The sequence below is a fragment of the Taudactylus pleione genome, unplaced genomic scaffold, assembly GCF_031769625.1.
Source record: "Taudactylus pleione unplaced genomic scaffold, aTauple2 ptg000372l, whole genome shotgun sequence".
Lineage (NCBI taxonomy): Eukaryota > Metazoa > Chordata > Amphibia > Anura > Myobatrachidae > Taudactylus > Taudactylus pleione.
The window spans coordinates 10,341,321-10,360,492 of record NW_028284773.1 but is presented as its reverse complement, the minus strand read 5'-3'; the positions used below and the strand labels follow the sequence as shown (position 1 = coordinate 10,360,492).

Sequence of the window (19,172 nt, the reverse complement as noted above, 5' to 3'; positions counted from 1 at the left end):
ACAATTCTATTGCTACCTGGGCGTCTTTTATCACAAATAATGCCATCTTTAGCACAAAGAGTAGAAGAGACACACAAGTACAATATATTCAAACGAAGGCAAGCTCTACATTTGCAGTGCACTAATACAAGTGCACTGCCCATTGTAAGTTACCTTAACAATACCTTAATGGCATATATGTTCCAAAATGAGCACAATATTTTGATGTTCTACTTACGGCAGAAGGTATCATTTCTCCAGGGATTTATCGTAACTCCATGAGATTGACAGGACTGTGCATAGGCCTGAAGACTGTCACACAAGGCACCAGGATCCAGGTCCAGCTCGCACATGTCATATGCACAATTATTGAAATAAACCAGGGGATCTAAGACATCATGGCAGTTTTTAAATGGACCATTATTGTCGGTGATTAGTCCGCAGAAGCTGTTGCTGACTATGGTGTCTTTCTCATCATCAGTACAATCTGGCTGATGGCCTGGTCCAGGAGTACATCTTAAAGAAATATTTTTACAATTAGGTAAATAACGGGACTATGGAAAGTTGTTAGCCAATATGGAGAGGAGAAAGTACTGATGCTAGGAAAAAGACTGGCAGCCAGGACTGCTCAGCCAGGACTGCTGACACTGCAATCTCCATAGAATGCTATGGGGCTGAGATGTCTTGGTATGCATCAAGCATCGGAAAGTGAAATTTTCTGGAGCTTGTGCCTGATAGGCCAGCATTGCCTATGGAAGCCTATGGGCTTCTTTCCAAAGAATTCCTCTGAGATGGATCCCAGTTATCCTTCGCCTTTGCTCTGTGGTTTGTGTATGCACAATCCATTCCCGGGTCATAAACCCAGAAGTCCTCTCTTCCCAAAGTCCTCTCTTCTCTTCCTATCAGAAGAGCTGTACTTTGTGTAATAATTAATGCATACGGTGTTACTAAACGCTGGTATGCATGCAATATGGGGTGAGATGTATCACATCAATGTATTACATGATACATCTATCCCTGTGTATTTTAAAAACTTGACAATACAATAGATTTTCCAGCATTATATCATCATTGCAGCATTATAGTAACTTACATGGTGTCATTGTCCACCTGCCAGCTGTTACCAAGGCTGTTAGAGTCTGGCTCTAATTCTCCATCTGGGTTTAGGAAGTCATCAGTCTTATTTCCATTGAAATTTCCACAGAGCCCACACACTTTATTTACATAGCTGCCTGGAATAGTCACAACCACTCTATGGTTTCCATCAAATCTCACACTGAGACCAAATGCTGTTGTGACCAGGACGTCATGTCCACTAAGGAAGATATTAACACCTGGAGACAGGGCTGCTGGTAACTTCACAAGGTTTCCATCCACCTGTATTCACACAAATATGACATGAGAAGGTGATGCATATAAACAACAGTAAAATGAATGTGGTTAATCATATGGTAAATTTAGACATTATTCTTTTAAGAAGCTTTAACAACCTGCAGACTGACCTTAACCACTTTGTTCTTCTCCAGTGTGATCCTGTATCCGTGCACATCCACATTGACATACTTTACATAGGACACTCTGGTGTTGCCTCCCCTGTGCTCATTGACTGCTTCCACATTGAAGTTTGTCAGGTGTCCGTCAGCTTCACACAGCTTAGATAGAGTGTATGTGCAGGTCCCCATAAAGTGATGGACTTGGTTATCAAAGGTGTAATAATGGGGGTCTCCATTCACCTCACAGGATCCTGGGAATATATTGATTAATGTGAAAAATATAGTTTTCATAAGTCTATGTCCACAACTGTTAATTCTACAGTATAACATAGCTCCAATATGTTAAGAAGCCAAAAACAAGAGACTGGGAAATTTGGAAATAATATGGCATTTCGCCATTTTCTAATCCTTTTCTATTTGTAAAAAGAAATAATAATAGAGTATTTTAACTTTAAAATGATATTATTATGTTTATAGTTCTATTCTGTAATTACAGCCCAGCCATGAAATCCTCCAAGTCACACAGTAGTGTAATGCACTATAGACTGTAAGAAACACAGGGTCTGATTCAGAGCCGGACGCTCTGACCAGAGCGCTCGCTCTGAATCAGGGCCCTCCTACCTAAACTTGGAGCGGCCTCTTGGACGCTCGCATAGCTGTGGGTTACCACCCACAGCTTATGCGAGCGTCCATGATGATGGTCGCGAAGGTCAAGACCATCGCGACCATCGGGATTGCGATGAGACCCTGCGGTAGGGTCTTGTTGCCGCAAGCCCTGGAGTGAATTTGGCTCTATCAGAGCCAAAATCACTCCCACTGACATCACTAGTGATGTCAGTGGGGCCGGACCCAGACGGTAGGCGTTCCCATGGGAATGCCTCCGTCTGGCAGCCCACGCCCCCGGCACGCCCACCAAAGGGGGCGTGCTGTCACTCACTAGTGATGTCAGTGAGGCCAGACCCAGACGGTAGGCGTTCCCATGGGAATGCCTCCGTTTGGCAGCCCACGCCCCCGGCACGCCCACCAAAGGGGGCGTGCTGTCACTCACCATCAACAGCACGCCCCCTTTGGTGCGAGACCCCGAGCGACGGCTACCCCGTCGCTCGCCGGGTCTCGTGCATGCACACGACGGAGCTCCCTCCATCGTGCGCATGCGCATTTGGGTACCATCAACCCGCTTGTGAGCGTCCTGTGCTCGCGAGCGGGTCTGAATGAGACCCACAGACTCAATCACCATTATACAGTAATACATTTTGCAACAAAAAAGAAGCTTGATGGTGGGACTGGGGAGATTGGTCTTGTGGTAGTAGCTATGTATAAAGATATAAAGAAGGAGAGATTATCACAAACAGTTGTGTAGACTAAATTATTGTGTTCCAAATGACAAACATATTTATTTTACCACCTGTGCAATGGTATTAGAAAAAATACAAATCATTGACACTATGAAAAATGAGATGCTTCCTTGTGTATGGAAACATAAGCATCATCGTCTCGCATCTGGATGCGTGGTCCTCTCTTAACGGCAAGGTGGATTAATCCTTCCTGATATTGCCCAATGCCATGAGACTGCTCTCCTTTCTCAATTGAGTGATTGGTTACTCCCCCTCATTCAAAGCCTTGGGTGAACTTGGAATGTACTCATGTTCTAGGTTTTCCTCTCACAGATTTACCACAGTCTTCCCTGAAGGTGTGGGAAGCTAAAACTTTGAGTTACTTTGATCTCATTTTACCTACCAGAAACATTTCCCTTAAGGCCCTCGACAAAGCCCTTCCATGGCTGCAGGTTTCCTATTGGATCTGTTTGTTCCTTTCGACTGTGGCTGACATGTTTGCCCCTGCTTATTTGCTCCATCTTTCTGACTTGCATACTAAATTTGGTCTTGGGCCATCCCCTGACTTTGGTATTATCAAATTCAACACTTGGTACTGACCATGAGTACCATTTTGTGCTCCTCCCTCTCTGCTTCTGGTCATGTTACTGTAACTAATTCTTCCTCCCGAGGTGCTATATCTTCCTGGTACCACCTTCTGTCACCCACAGATATGCTGAATAATTCTCCTATCCACCTGCAGTGGGAAACTGACCTTTCACAAACATTCACTCCATAGCAATGGGAATCTATACATCTCACCTTCTTTTCCATGTCACGATGTACCAATCATACTTAGATGCATGTTAAGTTGTTAAATAGACTCTATTTAACTCCCACCAAACTTCATAGGATGTGGCCCACATGTTCCAAATTCTGTTGGCTCCAGTGTAACCTAGTGAGCGTCATGCAACACATATTGTGGGACTGCCCCATCCTATTTTTGAGGATACATACATTCTCATTCAAGATATCTTGAATATCACCCTCTCCCCTGATCCATCTATTGCCTTACTTCCATGGTATCTCCTTGCAGTACCTAAATTTGACCGCTATGTCCTTGGACATACTGAATCTTAATTTCATCTAGAGTCACTATTGCCCAAAATTGGAAGTCCCCACATCCTTCCACTATTAGTAAGATTATTTCAAAGACACAATTCCACTTTGACATGCAAACACTAGGAGCCCCATACTATACTGATCCTTCTTCTCCTATCATGCACTTGTACTGTATGTTACAGAAGGAAGTTCTGTAACATACAGTACAAGTACTGTATGTTACAGAAGGAAGTTCCCTCATCGCATCAAGATGCAAGATGTTCTCCTCACTCTTTCCCTCTGAATGAATCTCCTGAAGCTGAGCCAGACTTGTCATGTATATTTAGTGTATTCTTTAGTATTTCTTCTAATATTTTATTTTGTTTGCATTTCTCTGTGTACTCGTACTTTGTAACTTGTTTCATTTATATGTTCCTCCAACATCTGGGATTGTCCTTTTAGCCCCCTCCTAGCCAATTCCCTCCCATTGTCCTCTTTTCTTTTTTGTACCCCATTTACTTTGCATACAGTAACTCAATAAAAGTCCAATATTGAAAATATAATAATAATAATAATAATAATAATAATAATACAAGTCTCTAAGCTGATTTCTTTCTTATTGTGAACACACACCAAGAATTAGGAAGTCATTTAATAAGCTGCCATTAGCAGAGCTCTTTATATACTGTACCATTGTAATGTAACAAGAGCAAAAAACCTTACAGAAATATAATTTTAGCATGTCCTTTATTGTGACTTATCATTTTCCAAATTGTATATGAATGCAACAACCCCATCCAACATGAGACCTAAATAATGACAAAACAATGCTACTTCCCACAACTTTAGATTTGCATTTGACTCTACACTACTGACCAACCAAACAATTATTTATTGTACCTGTTGGAGGTGAAGGAGTTGTGGTAGTTGTTGGAGTTGAAGTTGTGGTTGTGGTTGTTGGGGTTCCTGATAAGGGTTACATCAATTGCAAGTATTTAATATATTTCATTAATGTTCTCAAGACACAGAGGTTACTTTAGATTCAATGTCATTTAACCTACAGTTACAAGATAAACAATTCACTTTCTGGCTGCACTGTTTTCTTTTTTAATAATGTTAGTTAATTGTCAAACTAAAAAAATGGTAACCATAAATAAGAATTTAACAATGCAAGTGTAAAATATTTAATTAAATGTTTAACCTGTTAATCATATTATTAACTGTATTACCATACTCTTATCACATACAGTACTTTCACTTTTGAAAATTATTGTTCATATGTGTTACTTTCACTAAAAAAAGAAAAGAAAGCTGCATCCTGTATCTTCCATAATAGCTTGTCATTTGTAATTACTTTATGAAACAGAGAGGCTATCCCTTGCACCTATGGTAGTTATGCCCATGGGCAGTTGTATATTACCATAGCAATTCCTCCCAAGCTCCTAACTGGCTATGTTGTATCTTGAAGCCCCTGATTGGCTAAGTAGCTGAACAACCTACTTTTAAATTATTGAACGGTCAGTGCTCTACTTCTGTCTACTGTTTGTGTGTGTGGGGGGGGTTCCACTTCCATTGGATAAAGTCGGATAAAGCCAGAAGACAACTTTTTTCTAGGGAGCTCTAGATCATTACTGAAATTATAAGGAGCACTAGATCATCATTACTCGGATGGCAGCATGTTATTTCGACCCCCCCACCACCAGCACCTTCTGCAGTTTTCAGATATCATACGCTAGTTCATAGGCCATTACATTTCCCCCATAAACATATAAACATTGTCAAACACATTCCAAATACTGCAGAGTTTTAGACTCACCTGTGCAAGAACCTGGAGTGAGAGTGATATCATCTATAGCAACATCACTGCGATAGTCTTCACCTCTGACACCATCAATAAAAATCTGTGAACACATAACGTTAATAATCATTAAACATGTTTTTCAGGATTGCTCTGGCCTATAAAGAACAAATATTCTCCCATAAGAGTATGCCTGCAAGATTCTAGCCATCTTTTAAATAAGTGTCTTTCATGATCTCCTAGAGTCATATACATAAGGAGGAAAAACTGAGGCTTTATCTATTATATAATGATCTTTTGTATTAGACTAGCTGCTGTAACACTGAGAGCTGAAGGTAGGCTCCCCCCTCCCCTTACTGCTCTCACAGGCTGCCTGACAGACACAGCTGCCCTTCTCCCTGAGTCAATGTAGTATGGATGCACAGGTCTGTTCCCTGTGTCAGAACCTGCAGCTGACATACCTCAACCATGCATACCCCCTCCCTGATGGGAGAGAGACACATGGTGGGGGCAGAGATGGGAAGATGGAGGAAGACAATTGTCAGTGATTGGAGCTGGCAACATGCCCCACTTCAGACTCCCTTATCTGCAACATACCCCTGTGTCACCTCCCACTTGCAGAAACCCTCTTCTGCCTAGAAGGAATAGAGATGAGATTAAGGGGGAGGTGAGGTGAGGTGGGCGGGGGAGAGAAATAAGAGAAAGATAGAGAGACTGGTGGGTGACAGAGATGACTAGGAGAAATAGAGAGGGGGCATACAGTAGATATAAGAGCGAATGAGAAAGACACACTTTGATAGGGGGGAGAGTATGGACAGAGATGAAAGAGACAGATGGTTGGGAGAGGACAGAGAAAAAAAATGCAAGGGCAGGGCCAACATCTACCAACCCAGCAAATGATGGGACCAAAGTACTAGTAAATAAATAATCATAGATTTACACAATTGTACAACAATAAATGATCAATTTATGGACATTCACCTACTGATCTCCAGAGTAACTGCTCTGTTTCAAGATATTATTTTTACATTTAGCAGAATCTAATTCTATCAATCCATTTAAATTCTTGTCAAGATCTTGTTAAATGTAAGACACTTTTGTTATCTGACCTAACACAATTACACCAACCTGTCAGGATGTTGGTATTACCTGGATGATGTCACTGTCTGCCAGTAAAATGGCTACTGTACGCCACCTGGCTCCAGCATTGCCCTGTAGTTCTAACATAATTTCCAAACCATCTTCTCTCAATACATAGACCACCAGCTTCATGTACTGTGCATATCCATACATGTGGTACCAGAAACGCAAGCACTGGCTTCCAGTGAAACACTTCTCAGGACTCTCCAACCTTGCAGTATCTCCCTCATTCGACAATCGCCCATCAATGTAGAGGTAGTAACCAGCTAGAATATTAATGATTTTTTAGGTCAACTTGGTTTTTAGTAAGCAGTGTATAGTGGATTATTAAAGTACTGTAGATATCTGAAACAAGGTTCATAGGTTTCTCTATTCACATAGTATTTGTGCACCGCACAGTGTATATTTATTTACATGGATTAATGCATTGCTGTAAATGTCTTTCTATTTACCTCCAGTTGCTTGGTCAAAAGAGGGTCCAGTGAAACCAGATGGTGTTGCATCATTGCCACGTATCCAGTCCATGTCATCAGTCAATGACTGCTTCCAGTTACACAGATCCACATCAAAAGAACAATCCAGACTACACTTATCTATAGCACAAAAACAAGTGGATATTGTTAAATGATGTTTTAAATGTTCTAAAATTTTAAGAAAATAAAAATAAATGCCTTAAAGGCACAATAATTTGCACTAAGAATAATTAAAATGTGTGTCAACAATACACTTTCAAAAAGAACAGTTTGTACAAAAATTTCAGTCTTCATTGTTCGTTTTTTGCATCATCATTGTTTATTAAAGTGTTTCAAAAACTTGAGGGGTAGGGGATATAGAAAGAAATAACAGGGGAGTGGGGAAGGGGGGTGCATCCAAGGGGAAAATACATATGGGTGCAACACAAATGACATATATAACCAGACTGCCCAAAATATTACATATGCCCCAGGACAATAGAAGCAAATAGCAGAGGAATCAGTGAAGGTGAATGGGGGGTGATCTGTAGATGGGTCAGAGTGAAGAATAATGGCCCCTCTCCATCATTGGTAAATGAACCACATGATCATTGGAGATTATGCAGAGGGGGAATATGGTGTGCCCATTGTTATTATTTGAAAATTAAAGCGAGTTTTGGTAGCAATTTTGGCAACTGAAGGATTGGTTTTGCCACTTTTATGCAATAATGGACCTTGTGGCAATAAAAATATGTCCCAAGATGTATCTAACATGTTTTGGTACAGAAGAAGGATATATGTGCCAATCCTACACAGATACTAAAAGCACCTTAGAAATCAATTTAGAAATGTCCCTCCACGGAGATTGAATACAATGGTAGTCCCTGGAAATCTGGTATAACATACAGACTTGGCCACAGTTATGCCAAAAGAATTTAGAGCTGGCAGTTAGATTGTGTGCATTTTGTGGGGAGTGGGGTAAAACCCATGGGGCACTTTTATCTGCATTTCTGTGTGATTCAAGAATTTTGACATACGGTGAGCAGGGAGGAAACATTGTTTCTCATTATTAGTTGGAGAGCGTCTTATTGGTACTGGATCAAATTGTTATGACACCTTTTGAAGCTCAGAGTGAGTCTGTTCAATATGTGGGTTATCAGGGAGTGTTTCATTTTATTTATTTCTTGCAGGCAGTGTTTTATTGTTAGGTCTGCAGCTGATCTTTATACTAATTCATTTACAGTGATTATAACCTGTATACTCTGTGCCAGGTTACATAGTTAATGGAGTAATAGATATGATAAAGTGAGGCCAGGCTGCTCTGTGGACCTGCTCACACTGTGACTACAAATAAATAAAACAGAAAGAAAAACATTAATTGACATTTTATTTTGTAACCCCGATAACACAGCAGAGACCTGCATTTAATTAGTAGCATAACATTTATATTACTAGAATTGATAATTGATTGGAAAGTGATGCTAACCCTACATTGCTTTTACTGTTACTATCTAGAAATACTTTATTAAACATAAGTTTAAAACATGTTACTCTTTAAAGTCTTCTACTCATACTTTTTTTTAAATTAATTTTAATGTATACTTAATATCATTATTAATTTATTATTTTTATCATTGATTTGTAAGGCGCCAAAGTGCTCCTCGGTTCAGGACACTGGACAATAAAAGTCAAACATACATATTGTAAAACAGGGACAGACAAGGTAGATAAAATAAATATAGACATGAAAACACAGGTAGGAAGGTTCCTGCGCATGACGGAACTTACGTGACTTAAAATATGTTCAAAATATGTGAGACTAGCTCATAGTGTGCACCTGTAATACATAACAGGCATATGTCATGTACTGTAGCAAATGGAGTGTGTCTGGGTAAGACCCATCCCATTATAGTTTGCAATAACTAACACCTAACATTAGTAAGATTTATACAATAAAATCCATCAATATTGGATTGTTACTGTGCTTTTCAATTCCAGATTTTTTGCTATCTAGTCTATGTTCAATCATACAGTACAGTTTTTCCAGTCAGTGAACAATAGCAAATATAATCAATTTACCTGGGGTAGTGGGTGGGGCTGTGGTAGTTGTTGTTGAGGTAATAATATCTGTAAAATGTAAAAGGATTTTAATTTAAAATTCACAGTACTTGTTAATAAAACATTAATTTTAGAATTAAGTAGACCAAGGGCAGGTAACGTCTGAACATCAATCTGTATCATTATTTTTTGGATACAATCTTTTCACAGCCAGCGGGCCCGCAGCCATTCAATTTGGACACTGGTATACCTACAGAAAGATTGTTAATGTGGTTTAATGCACAGCCTTTTTAATTAGATCATCCAGGGATACATGTTTATGTATTATTTTAATTGTCAATAAATTTATCTATTTTAATATACGAACCTTGTCATATACTACTTATACCCCCTGACACACCGGCTGTTTTTTCATATAGATTGTATCTTTGCTATTGGGACTGACTATCCCTTTCAGCCGTGTTGCCTCAGGGTGTGTAAATTAACCCTTTTAGCGCCTGGGTACTTTTTTCCTTTTATCCATTTTCCTTTTACCTAATTATTTTTACCTATGCCATGCTACAGTTTTGCTGTTAGATCCTGCTAAAGCTGTCGCAAGGCATGCTGGAATGTGTAGTTTCACTGCAGCTGGAGAGCCAAAGGCTGCCTACACCTGAAGTACAGTAGAGTGTGACAATCTGTCTTTTCTAAAATCACCATTTAAAAACAACTGCATTGGACAATGTTAGGTACAGATCTAATAATTACAGTGCCAAACTAAGATATGAAGGAACCATCGGGGAAGACATCGGCCCACAAAAAATAACAGAAGGGGCATTCTCACCCTGGAGAGGCACATCTAGGGCTTTCTTAGTTCATTCCTAAGTGATTTTGCCCCTGTAGTGGTTTGGTCCCAGTAGGAAGTGAAAACTTTTTGCTGAAAAATGGGTTATTGCGGATAATTGGATACCCCCCATAAATTCAATGGAACTTATTTAATGGAAGTGAATGTACAGTACAGTATGATTCTTCAAATGCAAATAGACAAAACAAAAGTGTGCATTATGAAGGTATATATTATATACATTTTGTTATATTATTTTCATAATAATATTAATAATAATAATAATGTTATTTAGACATTGGATACATGCACATTAGAAATAATTACATTGATAACAGTGACATTTTGAGTCAATTGAGATGTGCAAAGTTTTGGAGTTATCTCCTTCGAGTTCCAAATTTATTTTACCATTCTATGTCATGCCCTCCTGAACTGTATTTGTATATCTGTATTTCTCTGTAATTTATTGTATAGTCTATAAATAGAGCTTGGATTATAGTGGTCATTTCCTTTTGCTGTTTGGTTGCGGTAGGAAATTGACTAGCAAAATGTGCATCATTTCATGAGCAAATGCATAATATAAGCCAAATATTATATGTAACAGTTCTGAATAATGTTCTTATCTCTAGTGAAGGGTGAGCAGACATTGCATACAAATGGGTAAAGTGGGCCTATGGAGAACAGAAGAAAAACAAAAGATGGTGGCTATATGATGGCTGTAATTTTTCAAACAGCCTGTGACGTGACAGTTAGGAGCTAATTGGCTGGTACTTTATCTCCATTCATTTTATCTCTCTCCAAGTCTTAGTAAATAGAGCCCTTTATCTAACAAGCTGAAACCATCAGATTTCATGGTCACAGTGCACAGTGTATGGCCACAATATCTGCGTTCCTCCCCTGGAACTTGACGAAATGCGTTGAGGAGATCCTGGTGTTGGTGGTCCATACTCTGTTGATTGATGACCTTAACCAGGTAAGCTCTACATTCTGTTCTAGTACATCTAGTACTGTTTAGATATTTTTTGTTAAATGTGTTTTATTACTATATAACTCATTGGTATCTATGCCTTCTTATCTTTTACCATAAAACCTTTTATGAATGACAGTGTGGACGTCAAGACAAAGCCAAAGTGGTCCATTGGTACGAGCACATGCACTTTATTATCTATGGTTATGGTTACATCTGTCTGGAGGTTTACATTGAAAAATTTCACAAGCACTGTGCACTTTATGTTTTTGCTGTGAATAAGCACAAGTGCACTTTTGTTCTAATTGGTTTTGCACTATCTATATATTTATTTTTGGGAAGTGCCACTGCACTATTTAATTATATTATATTTACTTATATGAGGTGATGATTTTTGCTTGAAAAAGTTTTTTTTCATAATTTGTGGTATATTACTAATGCACTTTATTTATTATTTTTATTATTGTTTTGAAAAATATCTGGAGTTTAAAAGAAGAGACCTTACTCTGGAATTGAACACAGGTTCTTACAAGTTAGGTTAGGTTTAGGCACTAACGGATAGGGTTAGGGTTAGGATAGGGTAGGTGGAGGGTTAGTGTTACGATGTAGAAACAAGGGGGCAGGGTAAGTATACTTACCCAATGCTTGTCGGGATCCTGAGCATTGGGATGCCGCTGTCGGTATATTGACAGCAGGCATCCCGACTGCCGGGATTACATATCCATTCCATCCAAAGACGAATTTATAAATAACTCACAGAGCCTTGTCCATAGAAAAGCTGGATGCCAGTTGAAGTATTATCACATTTGACTAATGCTGGTTATCCAGCAGAAATAAGAATGAGTGGCAGTTCATAAATCTTTAGATCACAGACATCCAGGCACACTGAACCTCATTCAGACCCGCTCGCAAGTGCTATGCGCTCGCAAGCAGGTCGATGGTGAGGGCCTGCGCATGTGCAGCGCTCGCACTGCGCGTGCGCAGGCCCCAGAGCGAGTGACAAATGCACTCGCTCCGGGGCTCGCTACAAAAGGGGCAGCTGTCGATGTTGATCGACAAATGCACTCGCTCCGGGGCTCGCTACAAAAGGGGCGGCTGTCGATGTTGATCGACAGCTCGCCCCATTTTGTAGGTAGGGTGGGGAGGTGGCCGGACAAATGGATGCATTCCTGGAGGAATGCCTGCCATTTGTAGATGGCCCAACTGACATCACCAGTGATGTCAGTAGGTAGCTTCCTGCTCTGTTAGAGCAGGAAGCTACCTGGAGCTTGCGATAGACGAGAACCTACCGCAAGGGTCTCGTCGCAAGCCCCGATGGTCGCGATGGTCTCTACCATCGCGACCATCACCTAGTCACTCGCTAAAGCTGTGGGTGGTAACCCACAGCTTAGCGAGCGGCCAGGAGGCTGCCTTTCAAAAGAAAAGTGGCCGCCCTCATTCAGAGCGAGCGCTCGCTTTTTGCGAGCGGCTCTGAATGAGGTCCACAATTCTAACTACTGTAGTTTCATCAGAGAGAAAGTCTGCATACTTTATGCTTTACTATCCCTTACAAAACAATAAAAACTGCATATAATAGCTGGAAGCTGCTCAACCCACATTTCCTTCCATGCCATTCCGAACTGAAGCAACTGCCTCGCAACAGCATATTTAGTACATCAACAGAAAATGTACATGACTGTACATAATTTACATGTTTTCTTTAATAATTCTTCTCTGATTTAAAATAGACACATATGTTGTGTAGGTATACCTGCATTTCACAGTGCCCTTAAACAAGTTCATAATACATACACAACGGTTCAAACTAATTATTACAAGCCAATGTCTGTTGGCAGCTTATGCCAATACATTGGTTTTGGTGTTGTTCTGAAATCTAACATTTGGAAACCTCCCTGTAGAAATCCTGCATTTGCCCCTGGACAGCAGTGTAGCCTGGATAACTGTTCCACATTATACATCAGGGCATCTGGACTGCAGCATTTCCAGAGAAAATAAGTTAAGAGTAATTTACAGTTGTTGAGTGTGAGGTGCTGGAAAGTGAGTATTGAAGGGGGTGAGTGGTGGTAGGTGCATACAGCTCATAGAAACCTTACACCAGTCGTGCATAAAGCAGTGAAGTAGGGACAGTATAAGGGGGAGAAAGGTTTGAATCAATCATTAAACATACACAACAAAACAGTGGTGCAGAAGTAATAAAGCAATTCATTTTAATATTAGCACAATAAATAAAATAATTCACTTACTGCAGTTTGTGTCCTCTCTCCACTCTATATAAATACCATAGGCTTCGCAGGCACTAGCATAAGCTTTTACAGCATTACAGAACTGATCTGAGTCTCCTCCAGTGGCACAAAGATCATACACACAACTTTCAAAGTATAACTGGGGAGGAATATGGTAATGACAATCCTTGAATGGACCATTGCCAGTTAAGATGACTCTACATTGATCTTCATAGTCCATCTCTGATGCGGGATCACAAGGAGGGGGATCAACAATATTTTCATCACAGCTAGAGGAAGACAAATGTGCATTTTTTTTATAAATGTTATCTATTCACGTTTAGGGGCCAATTCAATGAGGAGCAAGTTTGTAAAAGTGAGTTTGTATAATAACTTGCACACATTGCATGAATGCACACAACCAAGAAATGTGAGATTCCATTAGAAATGCCAAATCACGGTACTCGCGGTGCGGGTGCAGGACTTTGTACAAAAAGCGACCTGGGAGAAGTGCATAAAAAGTTGTGAAACTATGCAGGACCCCTAAAAAGTGGCAACTACTGTAAGATAATATGACGATATAGAAGGCTGTTAGATATTTAAAAGGTGTCATATAACTTTTATTAATGGTTGAAAAATTATAAAAAGCAAGAGTTTTTCAGCAAATCAAAGTCTCTCCAGCAATTTGGGCTACAGAAATTATCTGTATAGTAATTGTTTCAGTGTTTTTATACATGTTTTTTAAAAGTTGGAACAAACAATTTTACTTCTCATCTGCAAATTCAAAACCCCTCTACCATCAGTACAAAACCGCCACATACATGTCTCACAATCTTTACACCGCCACATACATCTCCCACAACCTTTACACCACCACATACATGTCCCATATAATTTACGCATTCTCATACCCGTCCTACATAATTTACTCCTCCACACACCTGTCCCTCATCAGTTATACCTCCACATAACTGTCCCACATCATTTACACCTCCACATACCTGTCCCACATCATTTACACCTCCACATACCTGTCCCACATCATTTACACCTCCACATACCTGTCCCACATCATGTACACCTCCACGCACCTGTCCCACATAATTTACACCTTCACATACCTATCCCACATCATTTACACCTCCACATAACTGTCCCTCATCATTTACACCTCCACATACCTGTCCCTCATCATTTACACCTCCACATAACTGTCCCTCATCATTTACACCTCCACATACCTGTCCCACATCATTTACACCTCCACATACCTGTCCCACATCATTTACACCTCCACGCACCTGTCCCACATCATTTACACCTTCACATACCTTTCCCACATAATTTACACCTCCACATACCTGTCCCACATCATTTACACCTCCACATACCTGTCTTACATCATTTACACCTCCACATACCTGTCCCACATCATTTACACCTCCACATAACTGTCCCACATCCTTTACACCTCCACATACCTGTCCCACATCATTTATACCTCCACATACCAGTCCCACATTAGTTACACCTTAATATACACCTCCATATACCTGTCCCTAATCATTTACACCGCCACATATACCTGTCCCACATTATTTACACCTCCACATACCTCTCCCATATAATTTACATGTCCACATACCTCTCTGATATCATTTAGATATTCACATACTTGTCCCATTTAATTTACATGTTCACATGCCTGTCCCATATTATTTACATCTCCACATACCTGTCCCATATTATTTACATCTCCACATACCTGTCCCATATTAGTTAGACCTTTGCATACTTTTCCCACATCATTTACATCTCCACATACATGTCCCACATCCTTTATACTGCCACATACATGTCCCATATCATTTACACGTTCACATACCCGTCCCACATAATTTACACCTCCACATACCTGTCCCACATCATTTACACCACCACATACATGTCCCATATCATTTACACCTCTATATACATGTCCCATATAATTTACACCTCCACATACCTGTCCCACAACATTTGCACCTCCACATACCTGTCCCACATCATTTACACCTCCATATACCTGTCCTGCATCATTTACACCTCCACATGTCTATCCTACATCATTTACACCTCCACATACCTGTCACACATCATTTACACCTCCACATGCCTACCCTACATCATTTACACCTCCACATGCCTGTCCCACATCATTTACACCTCCACCTCCACTGTCTCACATCATTTACACCTCCACATACCTGTCCCACATCATTTACACCTCCACATACCTCTCCCATATAATTTACATGTCCACATACATGTCCCATATCATTTACACATTCAAATGCCTGTCCCACATCATCTACACCTCCACATACTTGTAGCACATCATTTGCACCTCCTCATGCCAGTCCTACATCATTTACACCTCCACATACCTCTCCCATATAATTTACATGTCCACATATCTGTCCCACATAATTTACACCTCCACATACCTGTCCCACATCATTTACACCTCCACATACCTCTCCCACATCATTTACACCACCACCTATCTGTCCCACATCATTTACACCTCCACATACCTGTCCTACATCATTTACATCTCCACATACCTGTCCTACATCATTTACACCTCCACATACCTGTCCCACATCATTTATGCCTCCACGTGCCTGTCCTACATCATTTACACCTCCACAAACCTGTCACACATCATTTACACCTCCACATGCTTGTCCCACATCATTTACACCTCCACATGCCTGTCCCACATCATTTACACCTCCACATACTTGTCCCACATCATGTACACCTCCACATACCTCTCCCATATAATTTACATGTCCACATACATGTCCCATATCATTTACACATTCACATACCTGTCCCACATTATCTACACCTCCACATACTTGCCCCACATAATTTACACCTCCACATGCCTTGAGAATGGCTTGCAGGACCCAACTTGTATCTAATTGAATTGACCCCTTAGATTCATGCAATAATGTAATAAAAACATTGAAAATATTTTGCAAGTATGGCTCAATCTGCAAACAACACAAAAGTAAGATGACCTGGTTTGTTTATACCTATGATATGAAATGTAAACTTTCTCACATGTAAAAAAAAAGTGAAAAATCCTATAGCTTGATATACCTCAATGTACTTTAGAACAAAGGTGTTACATAATTTGTAAACACTTTGAAAGTTTATTTATTTTGATTAGTTAAAGCATATTTATGCATTTAACCTGTTGCTTAGTAAAATATTTGTGTGTCTTTTCAATGTATTAGGTATCACAGAAAAGGACTAAATTGAGGTGTACATTTAAATTAATTTAAAAAATACCTTTTTCTAAATCCAACTAAAACAAATGTGTACATATATAATAAAAGGAGACAGCAAAATAACACAAAGAATAAGTATGTGAAAAGAATGAAATTGCATATTGAAAACTATTTCTCCCTGTGTGGATTTATTTGTTCTTTTTTAATTAACATTAGTAAGAGAAAATGTCTGAACTATAGGGCTTTATTTTTTTAATGCTTGAAAAGTAGGGCTTAGGACTTAGGTAATTGTGGCTCAAAGTGGAAAACAATATATCAAAGTAAGATTACAATTTATGAAAGAGTTGATTACATAATAGTCAATTTGTGCATGTGAGTGGAAGTATTTGTATACTTTCCAACTGTGTCCTCCCCCGCAGTGTACAGTGGGCGGGGGAGGACACTCTGCATAGCATGCATATACACTTTTCTGGGTCTGAATGAGGCTGGGAGTGCTGGGCAAGCACCAGCATGATGAAAACGGGGGCATGGCACACGGTCATGTCTTTTCTGCAAGGCCACACCCCCATATTGATATGCCAAGCCCCCCTTTTTTAGGACGAGCACCACAGGCTCGCCACAGGCGAGCCAAATGTCCCTCTTCCTCTTCTTGTAATGTTGGGAGGTATGTATTTGTGCTACTCCCTGGAGTGATATTCTATGTTGTACCAATTATAATGGTTATTATCTAGTAAACTAGTAATAGTAATAATAATCTTATTTCAAATCTTATTTTGAAAAAGTTTTGAAAAAGAGAAGATTATTACATCTCCCTCAGTCCTAGTTTTGATGCGGAATGGAGACCACTCTTTTTTCTTATAATGGTCCTATTGTGTTGAGAATATTTGAGCCACACACATACTATATATGATATTATATAAACGGCAGTCCTATTACCTGTACGTTACAGTTTCAGCTTCACCCAGAGAAGTCTTTCACAATATGTCAGGAATATAACTTGCAGGCACAGTGGTTACAACAATCGCTGTCCCTGCAAATTCTCCTTGGTACATAGCAGGGATATTTTAATTAAAAATGTAATTATCTACCACCTTATGGAACCTTAATAATCGTGGCAGTTCTGCAATTATTAATATATATCTGTGTGCCATAATACTTACAGATCAAAAACTGAACTGTGACCTTACACTAAATTAAACATATTGAGTAAAGAACATTAATAAACTATCCTAAAAAAGAAAAAAAAAAAACCTACTCCAAAACAAGCACGACTGTTTACAATATTATAATTGCTTTACCTTAATATCGGCATAATGAGAAATGGAACTGTGGGTTTATTTTAAACATGAGGCAAATATTAAAAACTAAACAAACAAATGAATCTGCGATAATTTCATTGACTTTGAAAGGTTATCAACCATAACTGCTGAATCACCTGATACCATAATATGCAGCGATATACTGGTCTGATGAATAGTGATACAGACATATTCTTTAAAACTACACTGATTTTACAAAAAAATCATACTATGATCTGCATTATAAGATTGCTAATTAAGGGCCTGATTCAGAGCCGGACGCTATTTGCGGACGCTCGTTCAGAAAAAGGGGCTGGCTATTTAAATTGAGTGCTCGCTCTTTGCGGTCTGTTGACGCCTCTATGTCTGAACGAGCGTCCAAAACATGCACTCGCTATTTTTGTAAAGATGCCCCTTGGCCGCTCGCATCATACGTCATCTCCACTATTTATCTCCACTATTTATTAGATTAATCAAGTACATCGAAAGGCGTATGAACTGCTCGCTATTCTTGTGGTAGCATTTTCCTACCGCAATCATGCGAGCAGTTCAGGCTAAAAGACAACCAAGTGACGTGGTCGATGACGCTGCTTTGTTAATTATGCACACCCTTAAAACGCCCGTGTTGACCGTTTGGCACGCCTGCGTTCGGATCTCCACTCCCCGTTTTCAAGCACCTTCCCCTGTTAACACCCACAAACGCCTCATCCTGTCAATCAAATTAGCAGGCATTCGCTATTTTGCGAGCACGCGATTTCCGACCGCACTGACTTGTTGGCGCATGCGCATTACAACCCATACGCATGCGCAGATGTGCGAACATTGCTCGGAGCGAACGAGCGGCCGCTTACGAGCGGCTCTGCATCAGGCCCTAAGAACCAACTACTGAAGATATTACATTCTGTTCAGTATTTTGTAGTCTGCTTCCAGTAACAATATATGGTCTGTATTCCAAGACCACTAACTGTTCAACACTATTTCTCAAAGAACGGAATAGAGTTGTCCCCATTCTGCCACATACATGGCACGAGGGGGATGTAATAATATTCGATTTTCCTCTCTTTCAGATAATACCACAGGAAAAACAACATACAGATGTGTCCTTGCTCATCTAGCCTCAATACTCCATGCTGCACAATATGCCTGGTGTGAGTGGGCCGCCAGGTCCCATGCTACTCTGGTTGCAATGCGATGTGACTAGGACACACCAGGAGACTGTGCAGATTAATTTGATATATGACACT

The 19,172-nt window shown here is 39.9% G+C and overlaps 2 protein-coding genes across 2 annotated transcripts in view; both read right to left on the bottom strand.

Moving 5' to 3' along the window:
* The window catches only part of LOC148508277 (IgGFc-binding protein-like), a 175,951-nt gene that overhangs the window by 148,164 nt on the left and 8,615 nt on the right, over nucleotides 1–19,172 (bottom strand). The window contains exons 6-10 of the mRNA XM_088444705.1: nucleotides 13,368–13,636; nucleotides 4,787–4,852; nucleotides 1,482–1,723; nucleotides 1,073–1,356; nucleotides 218–495 (exon numbers count right to left, since the gene is read on the bottom strand). Coding sequence (XP_088300831.1) covers nucleotides 218–495; nucleotides 1,073–1,356; nucleotides 1,482–1,723; nucleotides 4,787–4,852; nucleotides 13,368–13,636 — 1,139 coding nt within the window. The remainder of the gene's footprint in view (nucleotides 1–217; nucleotides 496–1,072; nucleotides 1,357–1,481; nucleotides 1,724–4,786; nucleotides 4,853–13,367; nucleotides 13,637–19,172) is intronic.
* Nucleotides 5,665–7,591, bottom strand: LOC148508278 (MAM domain-containing protein 2-like). The gene is made up of 4 exons (XM_088444694.1): nucleotides 7,552–7,591; nucleotides 7,277–7,417; nucleotides 6,834–7,090; nucleotides 5,665–5,787 (listed from the first exon to the last, which is right to left on the bottom strand). Exons 1-4 carry the CDS (start codon nucleotides 7,589–7,591, stop codon nucleotides 5,665–5,667), a joined length of 561 nt encoding a protein of 186 aa, XP_088300820.1.

What these genes read in the sequence shown, in the direction of transcription:
- LOC148508278 (XM_088444694.1), bottom strand. Translation starts at nt 7,591, where the DNA reads ATGAAGACTGAAATTTTTGTACAAACTGTTCTTTTTGAAA. An exon ending in ACAAACTGTTCTTTTTGAAA is followed by an intron (nt 7,418 to 7,551) that starts GTGTATTGTTGA and finishes TTTGTGCTATAG; the next exon opens with ATAAGTGTAGTCTGGATTGT. An exon ending in TTTTGACCAAGCAACTGGAG is followed by an intron (nt 7,091 to 7,276) that starts GTAAATAGAAAG and finishes TTAATATTCTAG; the next exon opens with CTGGTTACTACCTCTACATT.